The 22,071-nt window shown below is 42.1% G+C and overlaps 1 protein-coding gene and 1 pseudogene across 3 annotated transcripts in view; one reads left to right on the top strand and one right to left on the bottom strand.

The window, feature by feature from the left end:
- SNX6 (sorting nexin 6) overlaps positions 1 to 18,097 on the top strand; it is a 65,837-nt gene extending 47,740 nt beyond the window's left edge. For all 3 annotated transcript variants that reach the window (XM_006152381.2, XM_014589297.1, XM_006152382.2), the window contains 3 exons: positions 9,422 to 9,581; positions 10,818 to 10,903; positions 16,443 to 18,097. In XM_006152381.2, the coding sequence (XP_006152443.1) occupies positions 9,422 to 9,581; positions 10,818 to 10,903; positions 16,443 to 16,496 (300 nt within the window). In that variant the 3' untranslated portion in view covers positions 16,497 to 18,097. The remainder of the gene's footprint in view (positions 1 to 9,421; positions 9,582 to 10,817; positions 10,904 to 16,442) is intronic.
- Positions 9,588 to 10,802, bottom strand: LOC102476761 (swi5-dependent recombination DNA repair protein 1 homolog pseudogene; annotated as a pseudogene).
- Positions 18,098 to 22,071: the final 3,974 nt, after the last annotated feature.

Consider the following 22,071-nt stretch of genomic DNA (forward strand, 5'->3'; position numbering starts at 1 on the left):
GTGCACTTGCCAGAGAGACAGAGAGAGACAGAGAGACAGAAAGCGAGAAATCACCCCCCAGGGGAGATGGCCATGCCACAGTCCCTTCTCCATTCTCCTCTTGGGATCTTGGGCACATGCACCCTGTATGGGTTAAAGCCACCACGTCCGGGACTCGAACTACAGTCGACTACGTGGGAGTTCAGCGACATAGCCATTATGCTAACTGCTGGTCCCTGCTTGGTGTGATTTTCAAGCTGCCAGGTGCAGTACTTGAACTGTGATCAGTCATATGGGAGTCCAGCACCTTAACCACCATGCTACCTGCTGGCCCCTATTGTTTTTTAAGAGTTTATATAGATATATATATATATATATATTTAGGATATGTATACATATTATGCAAACATTTTCTTCCCAGTCTCTGGATTGTCTTCTCATTCTCTTGACAGTGACTTTGAAGAGCAGATATTTCTGGGGTTTTTTGTTTGTTTGTTTTTTGCTATCAAGCATGTGTATTCACTAGAGATAGACAAAGAAAGAGAAAGTGAGAAATCACCCCCTGGAGGGATAGCCATGCCACAGTTCCTCCTCCTCTCAGGATTTTGGGCACACATGTACCCACATCCGATGTGATTTTCAAGCTGCTGTGTCCAATATTCAAACCACAGGTGACTATGTGGGAAGCCAGCACCTTTACCGCTATGCCACCTACTGGCCCCACCTTTCTGATATTAATGAAGCCCAGTTTATAAAGTATTTCTTTCAGGACCAGCAGATGACATAATGGTTACGTTGCTGGGCTCCCACAGCAGTTCAAGTCCAGGACCTGGCAACTTAAAACTCATGCCAGGGGACCGGCAGTGGGTTGGTGGTTAAGGCACTGGACACTCCCACATGGCCAACCAGGGTTCAAGTCCTGAATCTGGTGGCTTGCTTTCTCACTTCCTCTCTCTCTCACTCTCACCCTCTGTCTCTCTCTGGTTAAACTAAAAAATAAATGAATGAATAAATAAAATAAATAATTATTAAAAAAAAAAACTCATGCCGGGCACCTGTGCCTATTTGCCCAAGATCCCGAGAGAAGAATGGAGAAGGAATTGTGGTGTGACCAGCCCCCATGGGGGTATTTTTTCGCTTTCTGTCTCCGTCTCTCTGGCCAGTACACACAACCTAGAGCAAAAATCTCTTTAAAAAAGGGAACCAGCAGTTAGCATAATGGCTATGTCGCTGGACTCCCACGTAGTCGACTGCGGTTCACGTCCCGGACCCGGTGGCTTAAAACTCACGCCAGGCATGTGTGCATGTGTGCCCAAAATCCCGAGAGGAGAATGGAGGAGAAGGGATTGCGGCGTGACCATCCCCCCTGGGGGGTGATTTCTCTCTTTCTGTCTCTATGTCTCTGTCTGGCGAGCGCACGCGCCCTATAGTAAAAATCTCTCAAAAAAGAAAAAAATCTTTCTATAAAAAACAAAAGTAAAGTATTTCTTTCATAGATTGTGGGTTTAGTATTATATCTAAAATGTCATCACCATGGGACCAGCAGGTTGCATTATCGTTAAGGCACTGGACACTCCCACATAGCCGACTGTGGTTTGAGTCATGGACCTGGTGGCTTGCTTTCTCACTCCTGCGCCCCCCCCCAAGTCAAATTAAAATAAATGGATGAATAAATAAAGTTAAATAATTCTTTTTTTAAAGTCATCACCAAATCCAAGGTTATCTAGATTTTTTTCTTAATGTTATCCTCTGTTGTTTTTTGGTTTTTATTTTTTTATAGTATTGCCTTTTACATTTACGTTTATGATCCATTATGAGTTAATTTTTGTGAAGGGTATATGCTCTGTGTATGGATTCCTTTTTTTTTTTTTTTGCATGTGGATTTCTAGTTTTTTTTAAACACCATTTGTTAGAAAGACAATCTTTGTTCCATTGTATTGCCTTTTGACTTTTGACAAAAACCAATTGACTGCATTGGTGTGGGTCTATTTCTGGGCTTTCTATTCTGTTCCATTGTTCTATATCTAGTCTTTCACCATACCAGAGTGTTTTGATTATTGTTTTATAGTAAATCTTGAAGTCAGGCAATGCCAACCCTCCAGCTTCATTCTTCTCCTTTCCATATTGTGCTGCCTATTCTGGGTCTTTTGATTTCCTATTTAAATTTTAAAATTGGGCCAGCACTGGACTCCTGCATGGCTGACTGCAGTTTGAGTCCTGAACCTGACAGTTTGATTTCTCACTTTCCTTCTCTCTCTCTGGTCAAATTTTAATTAATTAATTCATTTGATTTAATAAATAATTCTTTTTTTTTTGGAGAGGTTTTTGCTATAGGGCGCGTGCACTCACCAGACAGACAGAGACAGAGAGATAGAAAGTGAGAAATCACCCCCCAGGGGGGATGGCCACGCCACAGTCCCTTTTCCTCCATTCTCCTCTCGGGATCTTGGGCACGCATGCACACGTGCCCGGCATGAGTTTAAGCCACCGGGTCCAGGACTCGAACCGTGGTCGACTACGTGGGAGTCTAGCGACATAGCCATTACGCTAACTGCTGGTCCCTCAATTTAGTAAATAATTCTTGTAAAGCCTTTAGAATCAGTTTGTTGATATCCACAAAATAACTTGATGGCATTTTGATTGGGATTACAGTTGAATCTGCAGTTCAGGTTGGAAGAACTGACATCTTGACAATATTGTCTTCTTATCCATGAACATGGAATATCTCTCCATTTATTTAGTAATTTGATTTCTTCAGAAATTTGTAGTTTTCATCATAAGGATTTGGTACATAATTTGTTAGGTTAATGCCTAAGAATTTAGTTCTGGGGAGTACTAATTAAATGGTATTTTGTTTTTGGTGTTTTGCTGTTGTTTGTTTTTTAATGAGAGAAAAAAGATAGGAGGGAGGAGGAAAGACGGGGGGAGAGGGATATTTTTTGACAGGGTTTCACCATGGCACAATTCCGAACTTTACTAGCCTCCTAGTTGGCTAGGATCACAGACATGTGTCATTGTGCCAGATCTATTCAGGTTAGACCAAGAACTGAACCGGGGTCTCCCCTACAGCCTCAGCCACTGTGCAGTGGTGTTCTCCCACTTGTTCCACCACAGCTAGAAAAAAACAGTTTTTTGTTTGCTTAGTTTTTGCAATAGGGCACACACACTCATCAGTGAGAGAGAGAAAAAGTAAGAGATTACCCTTTAGAGGGTTGGCCATGCCATAGTTCCTTCTTCATTCTCCTCTTGGGATTTTGGGCCTGCACATACATGCACCCAGTGTGTTTTTCAAACCACTAGGTCTGGGACTCAAAACACAGTTGGCCGTGTGATATCCAGACTTTTTAACCTTCATACCACCTACTAGTACTGGTATTATGTTTTTAATTTCACATTTCACTTACTTCACTGCAACCTTGTCATCACGTAGTAGTTTTAGATTTTTTTGTTTTGTTTTGTTTTTGCTATAGGGCACATGTGCTCGCCAGAAAGACAGAGACAGACAGACAGAGAGAAAGCGAGAAGTCACCCCCCAGGGGGGATAGCCATACCGTAATGCCTTCTCCTCCATTCTCCTCTCGGAATCTTGGGCATGGATCTTGGGCATGCATGCATATGCACCCAGCATGAATTTAAGCCACCAGGCCCGGGACTTGAACTGCTGTTGACTACATAGGAGTTCAGCGACATAGCAATTATGCCAACTGCTAGTTCCGAATTTCAGATTTTCTATATAGGTAGATGGTCATGTCAATCTGTGAATGAAGTATTATTTTTTTCCTTCCCAGTTGTATACCTCTTATTTCCTTTTCTTGTCTTCCTACACTAGGTAGAATTTCTAGTACAGTGTTGAAAACAAGTGATTAGAGGGGACATCTTTGCCTTGTTACTGATCTTAGTGGAAAGCTTTAAGTTTCTCCTATTAAGGAAAATGTTGAGGCCAGACAGTAGCATAGCAATTAAACATGATGCTCTCGAAGGCAATCCTACATGGATTCCAGTTCAAGCCTGGAGACCTTCCTTAGTACATGAGGTACATGCCCTGATTGAGGATTAGCGGAATGCTGAGGGTGGCTTGTAGCAGTGAAGCCTTGTTGGGGGTACTGTGTCTGTTTTTCTGTCTCTCTTACTCATGGAATAAATAAATAAAAGTATGATGTTGGGGACCAGCAGGTAGCATGGTGGTTAAGGCACTGGACACGCCCACATGACTGTCTACAGTTTGAGTCCCAGACCTGGGGTCTTGCTTTCTCACTTTGTGTGTGTGTGTGTGTGTGTGTGTGTTTCAGGTCAAATTTAAATAAATAAATGAATTAATAAAATTAAATTTAAAAATAATTATTTTTAAAAAGTATGATGTTGATAACTAGGTTTCTTTAAGGTTTTGCCATAGGGTGTGCATGCTCGCCAGAGAGATAGAAAGTGAGAAATCATCCCCCAGCGGGGAATTCCACACCATAATCCCTTCTCCATTTTCTCTTGGGATTTGGCACACGCACGCACGAATGCACATGCACCTAGTATGATTTTCTTTTTCTTTTTAAAAATTATTTATTCAATTTTATTTATTATTGTTTTGGAGTTTTGTTTCTTTTTTTTTTTTTTAATTTGCTTTAGGGCATGTGTGCTCACCAAAGACAGAGGGAAGCAAAGAGGGAAAGTGAGAAAGCAAGCCGCCAGTTCCAGGACATGAATTGTCAGCCATGTGGGAGTCCAATAACCTTAACCATCATGCTATCTGCCCCAATAACTAGGTTTTTAAAGATGTCCTTTATCAAGTTAAGGAAGTGGGCCAGCCATAGCATAGTGATTAAGATGGCTGGATCTTGTATGGTCAACTGTGCACTTTGACTCCCAGACCTGGGACCATAAAACTTTTCAAGAAAACACAGACATAAATCTTAATGACTTTGGATTAAACAGTGATTTAAGCACAGCAGCTGAAGAAAAAAAAACTAATGAACTTCATTCAAATTAAATTTTGTATGTCAGAGGACACTATTGAAAAGTTTTATGGAAAAAAAACTAATGAACTTCATTCAAATTAAATTTTGTATGTCAGAGGACACTATTGAAAAAAGTGAAAAGATGGAATAAGAAATATCAGGAGACCAGCAGTTGGTATAATGGCTATGTCACTAGACTCCCATGTAGTCGACTGCGATTCGAGCCCTGGACCCACATGTGCATGTGCGCCCAAGATCCCAAGAGGAGAATGGAGGAGAAGGGATTGCAGCGTGGCCATTCCCCCGGGTGGTGATTTCTTGCTTTCTGTCTCTCTGTCTCTCTCTGTCTTTCTGGCAAGTGCACAACACACCCTGTAACAAAAACCTGTCCAAAGAAAAGAAATACCAGAAAACTAGGTCAGCTGGGACCAGCAGATGGCATATGGTTACATTGCTGGACTCCCACATAGTTGACCACGGTTCGAGTCCCAGATCTGGCAAGGTTAAAATTCACGCCGGGCACGTGTGCATGTGTACCCAAAATCCCGAGCAGAAAATGGAGTAGAAGGGATTGTGGCATGACCATTGCTTCAGGGAGTGATTTCTCTCTTTCTGTCTGTCTTTCCAGCGAGTACATGCATCCTTTAGCAAAAATTTCTCTAAAAAAAATTAATAATAATTTTTTTTTTTTTGGAGAGGTTTTCGCTATAGGGCACGTGTGTTTGCCAGACAGTCAGAGACATAGAGACAGAAAGCGAGAAATCACCCCTCAAGGGGGATGGTCACGCCGCAATCCCTTCTCCTCCATTCTCTTCCTGGGATCTTGGGCACACACGCGCACGTGCCGTGCCCGGCGTGAGTTTTAAGCCACCGGGTCCGGGATGCGAACCGCGGTCGACTACATGGGAGTCCAGTGACATAGCCATTACACTAACTGCCGGTTCCCAATAATAATAATTTTTAAAACGTTGCATGCATACTCAAAATCCTGACAGGATGGAGAAATGGAAGAGAAGGGATTATGGCATTTCCATGCCCCACTGGTAGGTGCTTTCCCTCTCTCTCTGAAATGCCCTCTGGCAAATTTAAAAACAAAAAAAAGAACTTTTAACAACTTACTGAAAAGAAAAATAGCCCAATTAAAAATGAGCAAAGAACTTGGGGCCAGTCAGTGGTATTGTACTAAAGTGCCTGGGCTCACATGGTCAGCTATGTGCTTCTAGTCCTAGACCCTGTGGCTTGAAAAATGTTCTGGGCATGTGTGCCTAAACCCCAAGAGGAAACAGAGGAGTGGGTGTGTGGTATGGTCGTCCCCCCAGGGATGCTTGCTTTCCCACTCCCTCCTCCAACTCCTAGTCTCTGAGGTGGGCATGTGCAAAATTTACATATTACAAAAATAAAGGACAGGGAACCAGCAGTTAGCATAATGGCTATGTCGCTGGACTCCCATGTAGTCGACCGCAGTTCGTGTCCCGGACCCAGTGGCTTAAAACTCACGCTGGGCGCGTGTGCGTGTGTGCCCAGAATCCTGAGAAGAGGAGAAGGGATTGCGGCGTGACCATCCCCCCTGGGGGATGATTTCTCGCTTTCTGTCTCTATGTCTCTCTCTGTCTGTCTGGCGAGCGCACGCGCCCTATAGCGAAAAACCTCTCCAAAAAAAAAATAAAAATAAAGGACAAAGAATTTAAATGAACATTTCTCCAGAGGTGATATACAGCTGGCCAAAAACATGTGATTAAATGCTCAGTATCATTAGCTATCTATAAATGCAAATTGAAATGGAGAGAGATCACTCACTAGATCAGTGGCTCCCAACCTCTTTGGCACCAGTAACCAGTTTCATGGAAGACAGTTTTTCCACTGATGGAGGAGCAAGATAGTTTCAAGATGATAAGCATGTTATGTTTATTGTGCATTTTATTACTATTACATTGTAATATTTAATGAAGTAATTATACAACTTACCATAAGGGGTGTGCAGCCTGGATCCCTCGTATGTGCAGTTAACAGCACAGTTTGCGCTCCTGTGGGAGTCTGTGCTGCCGCTGATCTGACAGCAGGAGCTCAGGCGGTGAGGACCAGTGGGGAGTGGCTGTCAATACGGGTGCTTTGCTCGCTCACCTGCTGCTCACTGGCCGCTATGTGGCCCAGTTCCTCAGGCCGTGGTTCAGTAGTGGTCTGTGGCCCAGGGGTGGGGACCCCTCCTCTAGATAACAAGTGTTTACAAGGATGTGAAAAGATTGGAACCTTCCTGGTTGGGTAGGAATGTAAAATGTTACAGCCATTTTGGAACAGCCATTTTGGAACAGTTTGGTAGTTCTCAAAAGCTTTTGACATAGAGTTCATATGACTGAGCATTTCCACTCTTCTGTGAGAAGTAATGAAAAAGAAAAACATATTCAGACAAGCATTGTACAAGTGTTCATACCAGCATTATTCATTTTAGCCAGAAGTAAGCCAAATGCCGTTTAACTGATGACTATATAAATGTGATATGTCCATACAGTGAAATATTATTTAGAATAGAAAAAGAATGAAGTAAGTTATTCATGGTACAGTGAAGATGAACTTAAAACATTACAGTAAGTGATAGAAGTCATACCCAACAAGCTGTATATATTGTATGATCTTATTGTTATGAAATGTTCAGTTAGATTTATAGAGACAGAAGCAGACTGATGGTTGTGTAGGCCTGGAGGACATAGGGAAAATTGGAGAGTAGCTGCTGTTGGGTTTGGACTTTCATTTTGAACAATAAAAATACTCTATTTTTTAAAAAAATTAATTATTATTTTTTTATTTTTGGAGAGGTTTTTGCTATAGGGTGTGTATGCTCGCCAGAGAGACAGAAAGTAAGAAATCACTCCCCAGTGGGGATGGCCATGCTGCAATCCTTTCTCCTCCATTCTCCTCTCAGGATCTTGGGCACGCATGCACATGCACCCAGCATGAGTTTAAGCCCCTAAGTCTGGGACTCGAACCACTGTCAATTACATGGGAGTCCAGTGACATAACCATTACACCATCAGCTGGTCCCGACAGTAAAAATATTCTAAAATTGATTGTGATCATGGCTATACAATTCTGAGTATACTATTGGGTCATCACAAAAGTCATGATGTAGGAGCCAGCAGATGGCATGGTGGTTAAGGGCACTGGATTCCCACATGGCCAACTGCGGTTCAAGCCTCAGACTTGGCAGCTTGCTTTCTCATTTTCCCTCCCTCTCTCACTCCGTCCCTCTGTGGTCAAAATAAAGAACGTTTATGAAAAAAATTATTTTGGAATAGTTGTTGGAAAAGTCACGATACATTTTTGCATAGAAAAGTGCATCATGGGAACCAGCAGTTAGCGTAATGGCTATGTCACTGGACTCCCACGTAGTCGACTGTGGTTCGCGTCACAGACCTGGTGGCTTAAAACTCAGGCCAGGCGCGTGTGTGTGCGTGCCCAGGATCCCGAGAGGAGAATGGAGGAGAAGGGATTGTGGCGTGACCATCCCCCCTGGGGGGTGATTTCTCGCTTTCTGTCTCTATGTCTCTCTCTCTGTCTGGTGAGCACACATGCCCTATAGCAAAAACCTCTCAAAAAAAAAAAAAAAAGTGCATCATGACTTTTCTTTTTCTTTCCTATAAAAACTTTGTAATGGTATGTTTTAAGTGAGTGAGCTATATGGTATGTGAATTATGTCTCAAGCTGTTACTAAAAAAAAAAAAAAAAAAAAAAGTTTTGGGAACCAGCATGTGGCATGGTGGTTAAGGTGTTGGCCTCCCATATGGCTGGTTGCGGTTCAAGTCCTGGACCTGGCAACTTGCGTTCGCATTCTCTCTCTCTGGTGAGCATGCGTGTCCTATAGCAAATTTTAAAATAATAAATAAATACATAAATACATAAATACATAAAATAAACTTAAAATAAAGTTTAGGTGGGACCAGCTGGTGGCTGAATCCCACAGGGTCAACTGTGTGGTTTGTGTCCTAGACCTGGTGGCTTGAAAAATGTGCCAGATGTGTGTACCTGCATACCCCAAATCCTGAGAGGAGCATGGAGGAGAGGAAATTGTAGTCTGGCCATCCCCCCGGGGGGTACTTTCTCTTGTTCCTTCTGTCTATCTCCCTCTGATGAGTGCATGTGCCCTATAACAAATTTAAGGGGAAAAATAGTAGGGCTGGCCCCATGTGGAAGTTAAAGCAGCTGGATCCCACATGGCCTTCCCCCCAGATTTCAGCTGCATGCTTGTTCACGGGGGAGAGGAGATTATGCTACGAGCACTTCTCTTATTGGGTGCTTCTCCTCTCCCTCTTTGTCTGTCTCTGTCTCTGGCAGGCACACGTGTCCTCTAGCAAAACAAAATGAAAAACTTGAGAAGAGTAATTGGTTTCTAGTAGTCAGTTGTAGTTTAAGTGTTAGCTCTGATGGTAGTGCTGTTGGTGATGGTTGAGTATAACTACTGGAAATAAAAAACATAGGTTATTGTGAAGCATTCTGTTTTATAGGATCTCCTCTATCGAAGATCTAGGTCACTAGTGGATTACGAAAATGCTAATAAAGCCCTGGATAAAGCAAGAGCAAAAAACAAAGATGTTCTACAGGCTGAAACATCTCAACAGTTATGCTGTCAGAAATTTGAAAAAATATCTGAGTCTGCAAAACAAGGTACTGTTACATTAACCTTTTTTTTTTTTAACTTCAGACATTAACAGTTTAATTACCTGCTAGACATCAGATGGAAACATGTGGCAAGTGAATGGAAACACGGTTCATAAACTTAGAGAGGCAAGCATATTTTTAGACCAGTTTAGGTTTAGACATTCACCAGGTTGCACAATTTCTTAACATTTAAAATAAAACTTTTTGTCATGAAAAACAAAGCACTATATTAAAACTGGTTTCCAGAATTGTCCGAATTACTTTTTAAACAGAATTTTTGTTACATTTCTTTAAATGTCAAGTTTTTTTTTTGGCAAATCTATCCAAAATATTGTTTCCATTTAGAACTGAGTTTGTGTGTGCCCTAAAATCATGTCCATCAGTTTACCTTCCTTTAAGCCCTAATGGTTATCTTCCCTCTAAAATATGTTAATTAAATTGTCATTCTCAAAGATATTCTGGAGGAAAACTTATGAATTAAACAGTTACAAATTCTTCTTCAATTTTGTTACAGTGTAGCAATTTACCATCTAACCCATAATGGCCTATCAGTTGAGTGAAGCTTAGTTTCTTATTCTCTTCAGACATAGCTGACTATAACTCATAAAGCAACAGCTGCCTACAGCTTCTCCACTTCTTTAACAACTATAATTGAGACAGGTCATTCTTTGATCTATACATTTTGACTAGTTTTAGCCTCTGAAGAAGATCTTCTTTCTCCTGAATCTGCTCCACCAATTTTGCTTTTTCTTCATCTAATGCTTGTTTAGGATAACTCTCCTTCAAAAAATTATTTTGGAGAGCATCTGTATTAAGTGATTTTGATTCAAATGCACTGATATTCTTGAAAGCACTTTTCGAATGTGCATTTTCTTCAAATTCACTGTCTTTGTGTTTAAAACTTTCTTGAAATTCTGAACAGTTTTCTTCCATTGAGGATGCTGGTTTGTCTGAAAAGGTCTGACCACTTTCTTCATTCTCTATTTTAAGATGCTTAAATTTTCTCTTGGTGTGGCACTCATAGGTTGTTTTCATGAATTATTTGGGGGTGAGGGTGGATCCACATAGGCCGGTGGAGTGCTAGGTAAAATCACAGATGGGTCTGAAGGACTTTCCATCTTGAAAATGAAATCTTAGTTTATCTCTCCCTCCGCCATGCCCAAAGGGTGCCAGTTACATTAATCACAAGATACACCTTATGACTACTCTGTAAATTAAATAGTTAATATCTTCTTTTCACAGAGCTTATAGATTTTAAGACAAGAAGAGTTGCTGCGTTCAGAAAAAATTTAGTGGAACTGGCAGAGTTAGAACTGAAGCATGCAAAGGTAGTGTCATATTAAAGATTTAATAATTTCAGTGTATAATTTAGAAGTGAATTGGTTATAAAATGGATAAAAATCCTTTAATAGCAATTACTATCTATAGGGATACTGTAGGAACTATTCCTGAATTGGAATTGTTTCATAAGATTATTTTATTCCTTTGAAATATTGTAGTTGGTATGAGTAAATAAATATCCTCCCTTTTATCTGTTTTTTTGTTTGTTTTTGTTTTGTTTTTTTAATTTTTGCTACAGGTTGCATGTGCTCACCAGAGATAGACAGAGAGGGAAAGTGAGAAAGCACTCCTCAGGGGGAATGGCCATGCCACGATCCCTCCTCTTCCATTTTCTTGAGATTTGAGCAGACATGCACATGTGTCCAGTGAGTTTTTAAGCCACCAGGTGTGGGACTCGAACCTTGAGGTTGATCACATGGGCCACCTTAAGTATCAGGTCACCTACTGGTCCCTTTCAAGTCTTCTTTACAGTGTTCATTTACTTCAAATTAAACCCTTTTCTTGTAACAAATTAAACCCTTTTCTTGTAATTAATATGAAGATAACGCTTAGCCCAAATCTTACAGTAATGTTGACAATAGAGAATCTTAGAATTGAGAGTTCTTTTTTTTTATTTATTTATTTTTTTAAGGTTATTGCCATAGGGCATGTTCCCTTGCAGGAGAGATAAACAGAGACAGTAAGAGGAGAAGTGAGAAGTCACTCACAAAGAGGAATGGCCACACTGCAATCCCTTCTCTTCCATTCTCCTGAGGTTTAGAGTATGCACGCATGTGCGCCCAATCTGTTTCAATCCACTAGGTCTGGGACTCGAACCGCAGTCAGCCATGTGGAGTCCAGCCCTTAACCACCGCACCACCTACTGGCCCCAGAATTGAGAGGAATTTTAAAAATAATTTAATTCAAGTAAGAATAATCTCTTTGGGCCAGCAAATTGCTTGGTGGTTAAGGAACTGGATCTCATGTGACCAACCAAGTAAGCAGTTCATGGGTAAAAAAACACATGAGGCATGTGTGTGTGTGTGTGTGTGTGTGTGTACACCCCCAAATCCCAAGGGAATAATGAAGGAGAGGAGATCACAGTGTGACCATCCGTTATTGGGGGATATTTCTCACTTTTTCCACACTCTTCCCCACCACCATCTCCAGCAAGCACACATGCCCTACAGCACACTGAAAAAAATAAGTTGCACCTGGAAATGCAAAGATATTTTGGACTTATTATTGTACACACTTCTTGTTATATAGCATGTTTTAGATGTGTAAGATTGTTTTGCTTTGCTTTGTTTTGTTTTTTAGTTTTTTGCCAGAGAGCAAGTGTGCTCTCCAGAGAAAGAGAGAGAGAGAAAATTCACTCCACAGGGAGGATGGCCACGCCACAATCCCTCTTGAAATAATGGGCACACATGCACATGTCCCTGTGTCCAGGACTCAAGCCATGGATTCGGCCACATGGGATCTCTAGTGCCTTATAGCACTTTAACCACCATGCCACCTACTGGCCCTATGATAACTTTTTTTTTAATAAATTATTTTAGACACCAGCGGATGGCATAATACTTATGTCACTGAACTCCCATATAACCAATCACAGTTCAAGTCCTAAACCCAGTGGCTTGAAAATCATACCGGGCATATGTTGTGTATGTGTCCAAGCTCCCAGGAGGAAATTGGAGGACGGATTGCAGTGTAGCCATCCCCCTTGAGGAGTGATTTCTCACTATCCCGCTCACTGTTCCTGTCTCTCTCTCCTTGGCAAACGCACATATCCTATGGGGAAGGAAAAAAAAAAAAACCCTCTTTTTAAAAAGTATGTAATTTTATTTATTATTATTATTATTGTTTTTAGTTTGTTATAGTATAAATACACTCACCAGAGAGACAAAGAGAGGGAAAGTGAGAAAGCAAGAGAAAGCAAGCTGCCAGGTTCAGGACTTGAACAAGGTGGCCATGTAGGAGTCTTACCAACCACGCCATCTGCTGGCTATGATTTTTTTTTTTTGGAGAGAGAATTTTGCTGTGGTGTACGATAGATATTTTTTTTTAATAATTATTTAATTTTTTATTTATTCATTCATTGATTTTTTAAATTTGACCAGAGAGAGACAGAGGGTGAGAGTGAGAAAGAGAGGAAGTGAGAAAGCAAGCCACCAGGTTCAGGACTTGAACCCCAGTTGGACATGTGGGAGTGTCCAGCGCCTTAACCACCACGCCACCCGCTGGTCCCTGTACGAAAGATTTTTTAACTAACATACTGTACTGGCTTGATTTGGCTTATACTCACATATTTCCCCCCCTTTATATGTCAGTTAGTTGTATGTTTCTTTTTTTTTTAAGTAATGTTTTTGTACTAGTTGAGGTAAAAAAATAAAAATTTGTCGGGACCAGCTGATGGTATAATGGTCATGTCACTGGGCTCCCGTGTAGTCTACTACAGTTCAAGTCCTGGGCCTGGTGGCTTAAAATTTATGCTGGGTGCGTGTGCATGTGTGCCCAAAATCCCAAGAGGAGAATGCATGAGAAGGGATTGTAGCGTCCCATTCCCACTAGGGGTTGATTCCTCACTTTCTGTCTATCTCTCTGGGGAGCACACACACCCTATAGCAAAAATCTCTCTCAAAAAAATAAATAAATAAAATTTGTTGGGGCCAGCAGGTGGCATAGTGGTTAAAGCACTGGACTCCCACATTGCCAACCACTGTTCAAGTCCGAGACCTGGTGGTTTGCTATCTCTCTCTTTCTCTCACTCTCAGGAGCTTGTATGTCCTATAGCAAATTAAATAATAAATAATAAAATTAAATTAATTGGGGCCTGCAGGTGGTGCGGTGGTTAAAGGCGCTAGCTAGATTCCCACATGGCCAACTGCAGTTCAAGTCCCATACCTGGTGATTTACTTTCTCACCTTCCCTTTCTCTCTCTCTGGTCAAATTAAAGAAATAAGAATAACAAATGGAATTAAATAAATAAATAAGGGCCAGCGGTGGTGTGGTGGTTAGGGGTGCTGGACTCATACATCGCCAACCACTGTTTGAGTCCTAGACTCTCTCTGTCTCACTCTGTCCCTCTCTCGTTAAATTTAAATAAATAAAGACATAAAATTTAAATAAAGAAATTTTTTTTTAAAGAACTCTTTTATTTGGGACTGACAGTTGGCCTAATGGCTATGTCGCTGGACTCCCACCAACTGTGGTTTGAGTCCCGGACCTGGTGGCTTAAACTCAAACTGAGCGGGTGTGTGTGCGTGCCCAGGATCCTGAGAGGAGAATGGAGGAGAAGGGATTGTGGCGTGGCCATCCCCTCTGGGGGGTGATTTCTCGCTTTCTGTTGCTCTGTCTCTCTCTCTTTCTGGCGAGCACACATGCCCTATAGCAAAAGCCTCTCCAAAAATATATATATTTTATTTAACTTTATTTATTTATTTTAATTTGACCAGAGAGGGACAGAGTGGGGTCAGGGGTAAGCAAGCAAGTTGCCAGGTCCAGGTCCAAGTTAAATCATTCTTTTAAAAAATAAAATAAGATTTGTCATTGTTTGTCATCTTAATCATTGTGTTACAGTTCAATAGTAGTAAATGTATTTACATTGTTGTGTAATAAATCAGAATTTTTTTCTGTTCTCTTAATTTATTAATGGCAAACTTTACATTAATCTCTGTTAAATTTTAACTTGCTGGTTTTTGCTGAGCTTATCAAAATCTCTTTGAATCTTGGATTCAATTATGTAATAGTTGGTTTTCACATTACTTATTACTCTCAGGTGATGGACATTTGTAGTTTATATGAACTTCCCTTGTATGTTTGTTTCATTTTTTTATAGTTCTTTTATTCATGACAGAGAGCATGCACACTAAGAGAGAGATACACCCTCAACAGGGTCTTGTCATGCTGTGATCCTCACTCTTGTTTTGGCCATAGAACACGTGCACTTGTTGGGGAGTGACACAGAGAGAGGGAAAGTGAGAAATCACCGCCCAATGGGAATGGCCATGCTTCAGTCACTTTTCCAGTCTCCTAGCAGGAATTTGGACATGCTCGCAGATCTGGGACTTGAACTGTGAAGCTGGCTATGAGTGACCCAGTGCCGTAACTACTACACCATCTGCTAGCCCATGATCTCTCTTTTCTGGTCCTCCAGTTTGCCCGGATCTTGGGTGTGTGCACATGCACCTTGCATGTTTCCAAGCCAGGCATCCACTCCATGTCTGGCCGTGTGGCCTCCAGCACTGCAGTTCCATTCACTACTTACTGATCCATCAAGCTGAGCCTCTTTCCAAAGTTTTTACTTATTTACTTTTTAGTTTTTACTGTATGGTGAGTATACTCACCCACAAGAGAGAGAGAAAGAGGGAAGGTGAGAAGTCACCCCCAGGGAGATGGTCACATTTCAGTCTCTTCTCTGTTCTCCTCTTGGGGATTTTTGGCATGTATGCACACATGCCTGGTGTGTTTTTCAAGCTGCCAAGGCCAGGACTTGAACCTCAAAGTTGGCCGTGTGGGATCTAGCCACTTTAACCACCACAGTACTGGCTGTGTTTTGATCTTAAAGTTATGTGATTGATGGATTGATTTTTGTTTTCTGCCATAAGGCATATGCGCTCACCAGAGAGAGACAGAGACAGTGAGAGGGAAAGTGAGGAAGCACCCCCTAAGGGAGATGGCCACATTTCACAGTCCCATCTTCATTCTCCTCCTGGGATCTTGGGATGCACGCACACACGCCCAGTGTGATTTTCAAGCCACCAGCTCCAGGACTCGAACCATGGTCAGCCATGTGGGAGTCCAGCAATCTAACCACTATGCTATCTGGTGGCCCTATATGATTTTCTTTTTTAAGAATTATTTTATTTAACTTTATTTCTTTATTTTAATTTGGTCAGAGAGAGAGAAAAAGTGAGAAAGCAAGCCGCCAGGTACAGACTCAAACCATGGTTGGCTATGTGGGAGTCCAGCAGCCCTAACCACCATGCCACCGGCCAGCCCTGATATATTTTTTCTTTTTAAAAAAAAAAAAAAATTACTTTATTTAACTTTATTTATTTGTTTGTTTGTTTATTTGTTTTGTTTAATTTGAGCAGAAAGGAACAGCGAGAGAGAGAAAGCAAGCCACCAGGTCTAGGACTCGAACCACAGTTGGCCATGTGGGAGTCCAGTGCCCCTAGCTACCACGCCACCCACTAGCCCCGATTCATGAGTTCTAGTACTGTATATTTTCTTTTAACAGTATGTTATTTTATTCTTTTAATTTTTTAAATAATTATTTATTTTATTTATTCATTCATTTTATTGTTATTTTTTTAAATTTGACCAAAGAGAGACAGAGGGTGAAAGTGAGAGAGAGAGAGAAAGTGAAGAAGCTAGCCACCAGATTCAGGACTTGAACCCTGGTCAGCCATGTGGGAGTGTCCACCGCCTTAACCACCACGCCACCTGCTGGTCCCAATACTGTATATTTTCAGTAAGACTCTTGTAAGCTTTTTTTGATGAAAAAAAATAAAAAGGCGTAATTTATTTTTCCTTCCTTTTTAGGGTAACCTGCAATTGCTGCAGAACTGCCTGGCGGTGTTAAATGGGGACACATAAGCCACACTCCACCTTCCTGTTAAAAAGGGCTGCCTTCCTTCAGATTTTATTTTTGTCTTCTTAATGATGTTAGGCATCTATGCTCACTGGAAACAAACCGCTGAAAAGTGCAACTACTCTTTCTCTGGGAAACTGGAGCAGCCGTCCGTGCACAGGTGACGCAGGCTGTGGTGTGACGCTGCACCGTTTTCCAGGACGGTTGTCTGTCGTCATGTGCTCATCTTACTCGGAAGTCCAGAGTTTGGTCTTTTTCAAGTAGCCTCTATAACTGTGTTTATTTTATATAAATAGTATTTCTTGTGGCTGCCAATTTTATTTACCTTCAAGTAATTTCTGAAGTTTAACCCTTTTAAAATACATGTTCAAACAAGATAAAGATTGCCTTTCTTGAATTTTTTTTTTTGAATTTTTTTTTAAAAGCATTGTATACCACCTTAGTTCATCCATGTATCCTGGTGTTAAGCATCTTAATCAGACTTATTTTTAATTAATGGATATTTCTTAGAAGTTTTGGGACAGACTTTATGTAATCTTTACAAGTTTGATTTCTGAAGAAAAGCAAATGCATCGGTATGTTTGCCTTAAACTTATAGACTAAACCAATTATTGTAAAATAAACAGCGATAACTGATAGTTTTTAACTGATCATTTTATCACTCTAAAATTTGGAGTAGCTATAATAAACCTACTCCTGTATTATGCTTTCTAGTGCAGGTCTTGATTTTTCGTTTTTATTTCTTGTAAAATGTCATATTGAACCAAGTTTACCAATACCTTTACAACAGAATGACCTGCTCTTCCTTGTCTGCTTCATAGAAGGTGGAATTGGGAGGACACAGAGTAAGTTGTTTCTGAAATACAGGAGCAGAGCAGTCTGGTAGGGTTTCCTGGATTCCGTCCCTAGCTCAGCAAATTCACCGAGACGTGTGCCGTTGAGCCATTTTCCAGGTGTCATGCCAGTGTGTAGATTGGCATGTAGAGGGACGTGTCTGCTAAAAGGAACAGCACTGGCCTGTGGAAAAAGGCAGAGTATTTGGGATAAAAGTTGGTGTAGAGACATGATACTAATTGCTTGTAGCTTACAAATACTGGCCTTTCTAATGTGCAGACATTACTGTCATTCCTCGCTAAACGGGATGAGTTCTCCACTGTCTTGTCTTTGGGCTGCTCACCTCTTGGGTGGGTTCCTACTTTACATTTCCCAGCCCGTTCTGAAGAATGTCTGAGCTCAGTTTCACTGACCGTTGTGATTCCAGCCTTTCTCAGCAGCATGTTCTCTTGTCACTTACATACTGACCATTCCATCTCTGTAGACATGTTCTCCGGGACTGTGTCAGCTGTTACATTCTCTGTTGGTGACAGATCTGTGTGCTGTCCTTCATGTAACTTTCATTTGAAAACACGCCCATGCAGTGTCCACCAACAGGTTAAGGCAGGACCAAGAGCCCAGGCTTCTGGAATCACCCCTACACCAGTGGCTCTTGTGGGCTCAAGCAGGTTTGGGCAGGTTCCCTTAACTTCTGCCTCCGTTCTCTACTCTGAAGGACACATTGACCTACCTCACAGGGGTGTTGTGAGGATTAATAAATGTTGGTACCGTGCTTTGGAAATACGAAGATGCTGTGTCATGCTGAGAGATGGCGGGTGCAGGGCCAGCTATGCATTGTTCCCCCTTTATTCATGATAGAGTGTGTGCTAGGGAGAGGGGCCTGGCCAGGCCTCAGGCCTCCAATCCTCCATCCCGTCAGGGCCTGGCCCGGCCACAGCCCTCCAACCCTCTATCCCGTCAGTATGATTTCTGAGGGGCACATGTGTGCATGGTACCACCAGGACCAGAACTTTAATCACAGTCTGTTGCGAGATCCAGTGGCCTCTGCAGCAGGCTTATCCACTGCACTAGGGCCGACCTAATTGTACTGTTTTGTTTGTCCGGTGACTATTCTGTTTTTACCAAGGTGTTCATTTTTAGGGAGTGAGGAAGAGTAAAAGTGCATAAGTTAACTCCTAGTTTCCATTTTTAGGGAGCGTGTGGAGAAGTGGGTAGATGTTTTTGTGCTCTTGATACACATATTGACAGTTGCACCACTCAAAGTTTTCTCACTGGCAAAATGTACAGGTAAGATAAAGGGGTCGGCAGGTGGCATTGTGATTAAAGGCGCTGGACTCCCACATGGCCAACCACGATTCAAGTCCTGGACCTGGTGGTTTCCTTTCTCACTTTCCTTCCCTCTATCTCTGGTCATATTGAAAAATAATAATAAAGTTAAAATAATTCTTAAAAAAATAAAATGTCTATTACTTCATCAGGGCACGCTAAGGGAAATTTTTTTGTACCTCCAGAACAATGAAAACATCCTGTAGCTCACTGCTAGTCCCTGATAACATGCCCAGGCTTGGCTTCACTGCAGTTGAATTGAAGCCTTCATTTTATATTTATTGGCCATCCAGTGCTAGGGGGACACCAAGGTGAGATAGGAAGATACCTAGTTGTCGAGAAAAAGCTCTGCAGGGATAACTAGTAGTTTAGTATTCCAAGACGGTCAGTCGTGTGGAGAGCTCAGAGACAATTTACCCTGTGATGGACAGGAGGAAGGGAAGTAGAAATGGGGAGTCAACTGAGGTGGACCTCGTGGGACTTGGCAGGAGTAGTTTAGGCGGAAAGTGGAGGATGGCTGGAGCTGAGATTGCTAACATGGTCAGCTCGAAGGACAATGCAGTTCAAAGGGTGGGGAGATTTTGAAATAGGTTTTTGCCTTAGGGCACATGTGCTCACTGGAGAAACAGTGAGTGGGAAAGTGAGAAGTGAAACCCCAATGGGGGGTGGCCACGCCACAATCTCATCTCCTCCTGGGGTCTCGGACACATATGTGCGCCTGGCCTGAGTTTCAAGTTACCAGGTCTAGGACTCAAACCGTGGTTGGCCTTGTGGGAGTCCAGCAACATAACCGCTATGCCATCTGCTGGCCCCAGAGGAAAAACAAAAACCTGTCTGGATGGAGCAGTTCAAAAATTTTAAATGGCAATGAAATCCTACTTGAATCCTACATTGTTTCTTGAGATAGGAGCATGAACACACTCACGCCCTCTGTTAAAACAGCATGCAACTGGGGCCAGCAGGTGGCATGGTGATTAGGGGAGCTGGACTCCCACATGGCCGACTATGGTTTGAGTCCCAGACCTGGAGGCTTGCTTTCTTGCTTTCCCTCTCTCTCACTCTATCCCTCTCTGGTCCGAATAAAATAAAAATAAAGTTAAATAAAATAAAATTTGAAAAATCAGCATGCAACATAAAAACTGGGCAACTCTGTAATAGGGATATAACCCAGACCACAGGGAACCAAAAACGAGCAGCTTAGGCAGCACTTGTTTTTTCATCTACCCGGAGGTCAAGGGGGCAGTTTGGGGCTGGTGCAGCTCTTGTTCCCCAGGTGGCTCCGCCCTCCTCTCACCTACCCTTGCTGCGTGTAAGCTCTCTGTGGCACAGATTTGTCTGCTACCTCCAGGCCCTGACTTCAGGTAGAACAGGGGGCATGTGTGGCAGGGCAGGGAGGTTTTTTCCTTATTTCCTGTTTTGATAAGAGACCTGACCTTTTTATTACACTGGAGATTTGTGTCTAGTTAGAAATCTGTTGCTGGCCAGGAAATTGAATGGTTTTAGCTAGGCCTGTTGATACTCTGGACAAAACCAGGGTGTTAAGAAAGGGGGATGGTGTGCAATAGATGGTGTAGTGGTTCCGTCACTGGACTCTCATGACTTGCCACAATTTGAGTCCTAGACCTGGTGGCTTGAAACTCATGCCATGCCCAGCACATGTGCATGCATACCTAGGATCCTGGGAGAAGGGATTGTGGCATGGCCATCTCTTCACAGGATGAGTTCTCACTTTCTGTCTCTCTGGCAAAAAACATACAGCAAAATCTAACACCTCCCCAAAAAAAAAATCGAGACCAGCAGGTGGTGTAATGGTTATGTCGCTGGATTCCCATGTAGTCCACTGGGGTTCAAGTTCCAGTGGCTTGAAATTCACACTGGGCACGTATGCGTGTGTGCCCAAAAGACGGAGAACGGAGACACTGGGCACGTATGTGTGTGTGCCCAAAATACGGAGAACGGAAAAGGGATTCTGGTGGGGCTATCCCCCCGGGAGGTGATTTCTTGCTTTCTGTCTCTCTGTCTCTCTATTTTCAGCACATGCACCCTATAGAAAAACATCTCAAAAAAAAAAAAAAAAGTGATTACTGAATACCCCACGGTCAGTGCAAGTTGAGTTTGAATCTGAGAGTCAAGCTGAGTTATGACCAACTATATTAGATCAACAGGGTGGGAGTAGAGGGGAAATGAATGGTTCCCAATAACCACGTGTTCTGGTGGCAGTGAGCTCAAGGAAGGCTTGGAATAAGGGACTTAAGATAGTGAGACCGGCCAGCAGGTGGTATGGTGGCTAAGGTGATGGACTCCCATATGGCCAACCGCGGTTCTTGGCAGCTTGCTCTCACTCTCTCTAGTCTAATCGAAGAATAATAATATTTTTAAAATTATTTAACTTTATTTATTCATTTATTTATTTTAATTTGACCAGATTAGGATAGAGTGAGAGCAAGTGAGAAAGCAAGCCGCCAGGTCCACCAGGTCCGAGACTCAAACCACGGTTTGCCATGTGGGAGTCCAATGTCCTTAACCACCACACCACCTGCTGACTCCAAGAACAGTATTTTTAAAAAAGATCGTGAAAGGAAAGGATACACAGCTGAAGTAAATTTGTTTAATTGTTGTGGATATATATATATACACACACACACACACATATGTCCGACCCGGCGGGGCTCCAGGACCCGTCTGAGCCCCTTGACCTTTGAGCATCGCTTCCGGTCGGTTCAGTGAGTTGGCAAGGCCACGACTGTACGCCCCCCAACCTTGGAACAAGCTTGGGTCACTTAGCATGTTGGCAAGGCCGCCTGCTATTCGCTCCGGGACTGTGATAGCCTTGCTGGGAAGTGACCCCCTTCTGACTCCCCGATATATTACTATAAAAGAATTACATAGTTTTCCCATACATATTTGTAGCAAGATTTCTCCAAAATCCCCCGACCGCTCCCCTTTACCCTGACCATTTACTGTTGATTACAGTGCTTCATTGGGCACAATAGGGGGTGTGCTAAAGTTTTTCTTGATTGTTGGAAGGCCTTTCAAAACACATTTATATAAACTTAAAAATTACCTCTTAAGCAGAAACTGACCCAAGACAGTCCTGCCTCACTGTAGCTAATGTTCTGACAAAATACATGACGGTGGCGCCACAAGCACAACAAGAATGCCTAGGTGTGCCACAAAGTTTTCCATTAACTCATTAGTCACTTCACCACCAGTTGAAAGGGCTGTATCCCCACCCTCATCAAGTGAACACTAACTTCACCCCTTCAGGATAGGTAAATATATTAGGATTCCTTTAATTAATTTTACATCTCTATAAAATTATATAAATATCATTCTTTATTAAGATTTATAAAAACTAATATCTGTACTAGAGATTTTCTTTTTTTTTTTTTTTTTTTTTTAGAGAGATTTTCGCTATAG

Source organism: Tupaia chinensis, unplaced genomic scaffold (genome assembly GCF_000334495.1).
Source record: "Tupaia chinensis unplaced genomic scaffold, TupChi_1.0 Scaffold000350_1, whole genome shotgun sequence".
Lineage (NCBI taxonomy): Eukaryota > Metazoa > Chordata > Mammalia > Scandentia > Tupaiidae > Tupaia > Tupaia belangeri.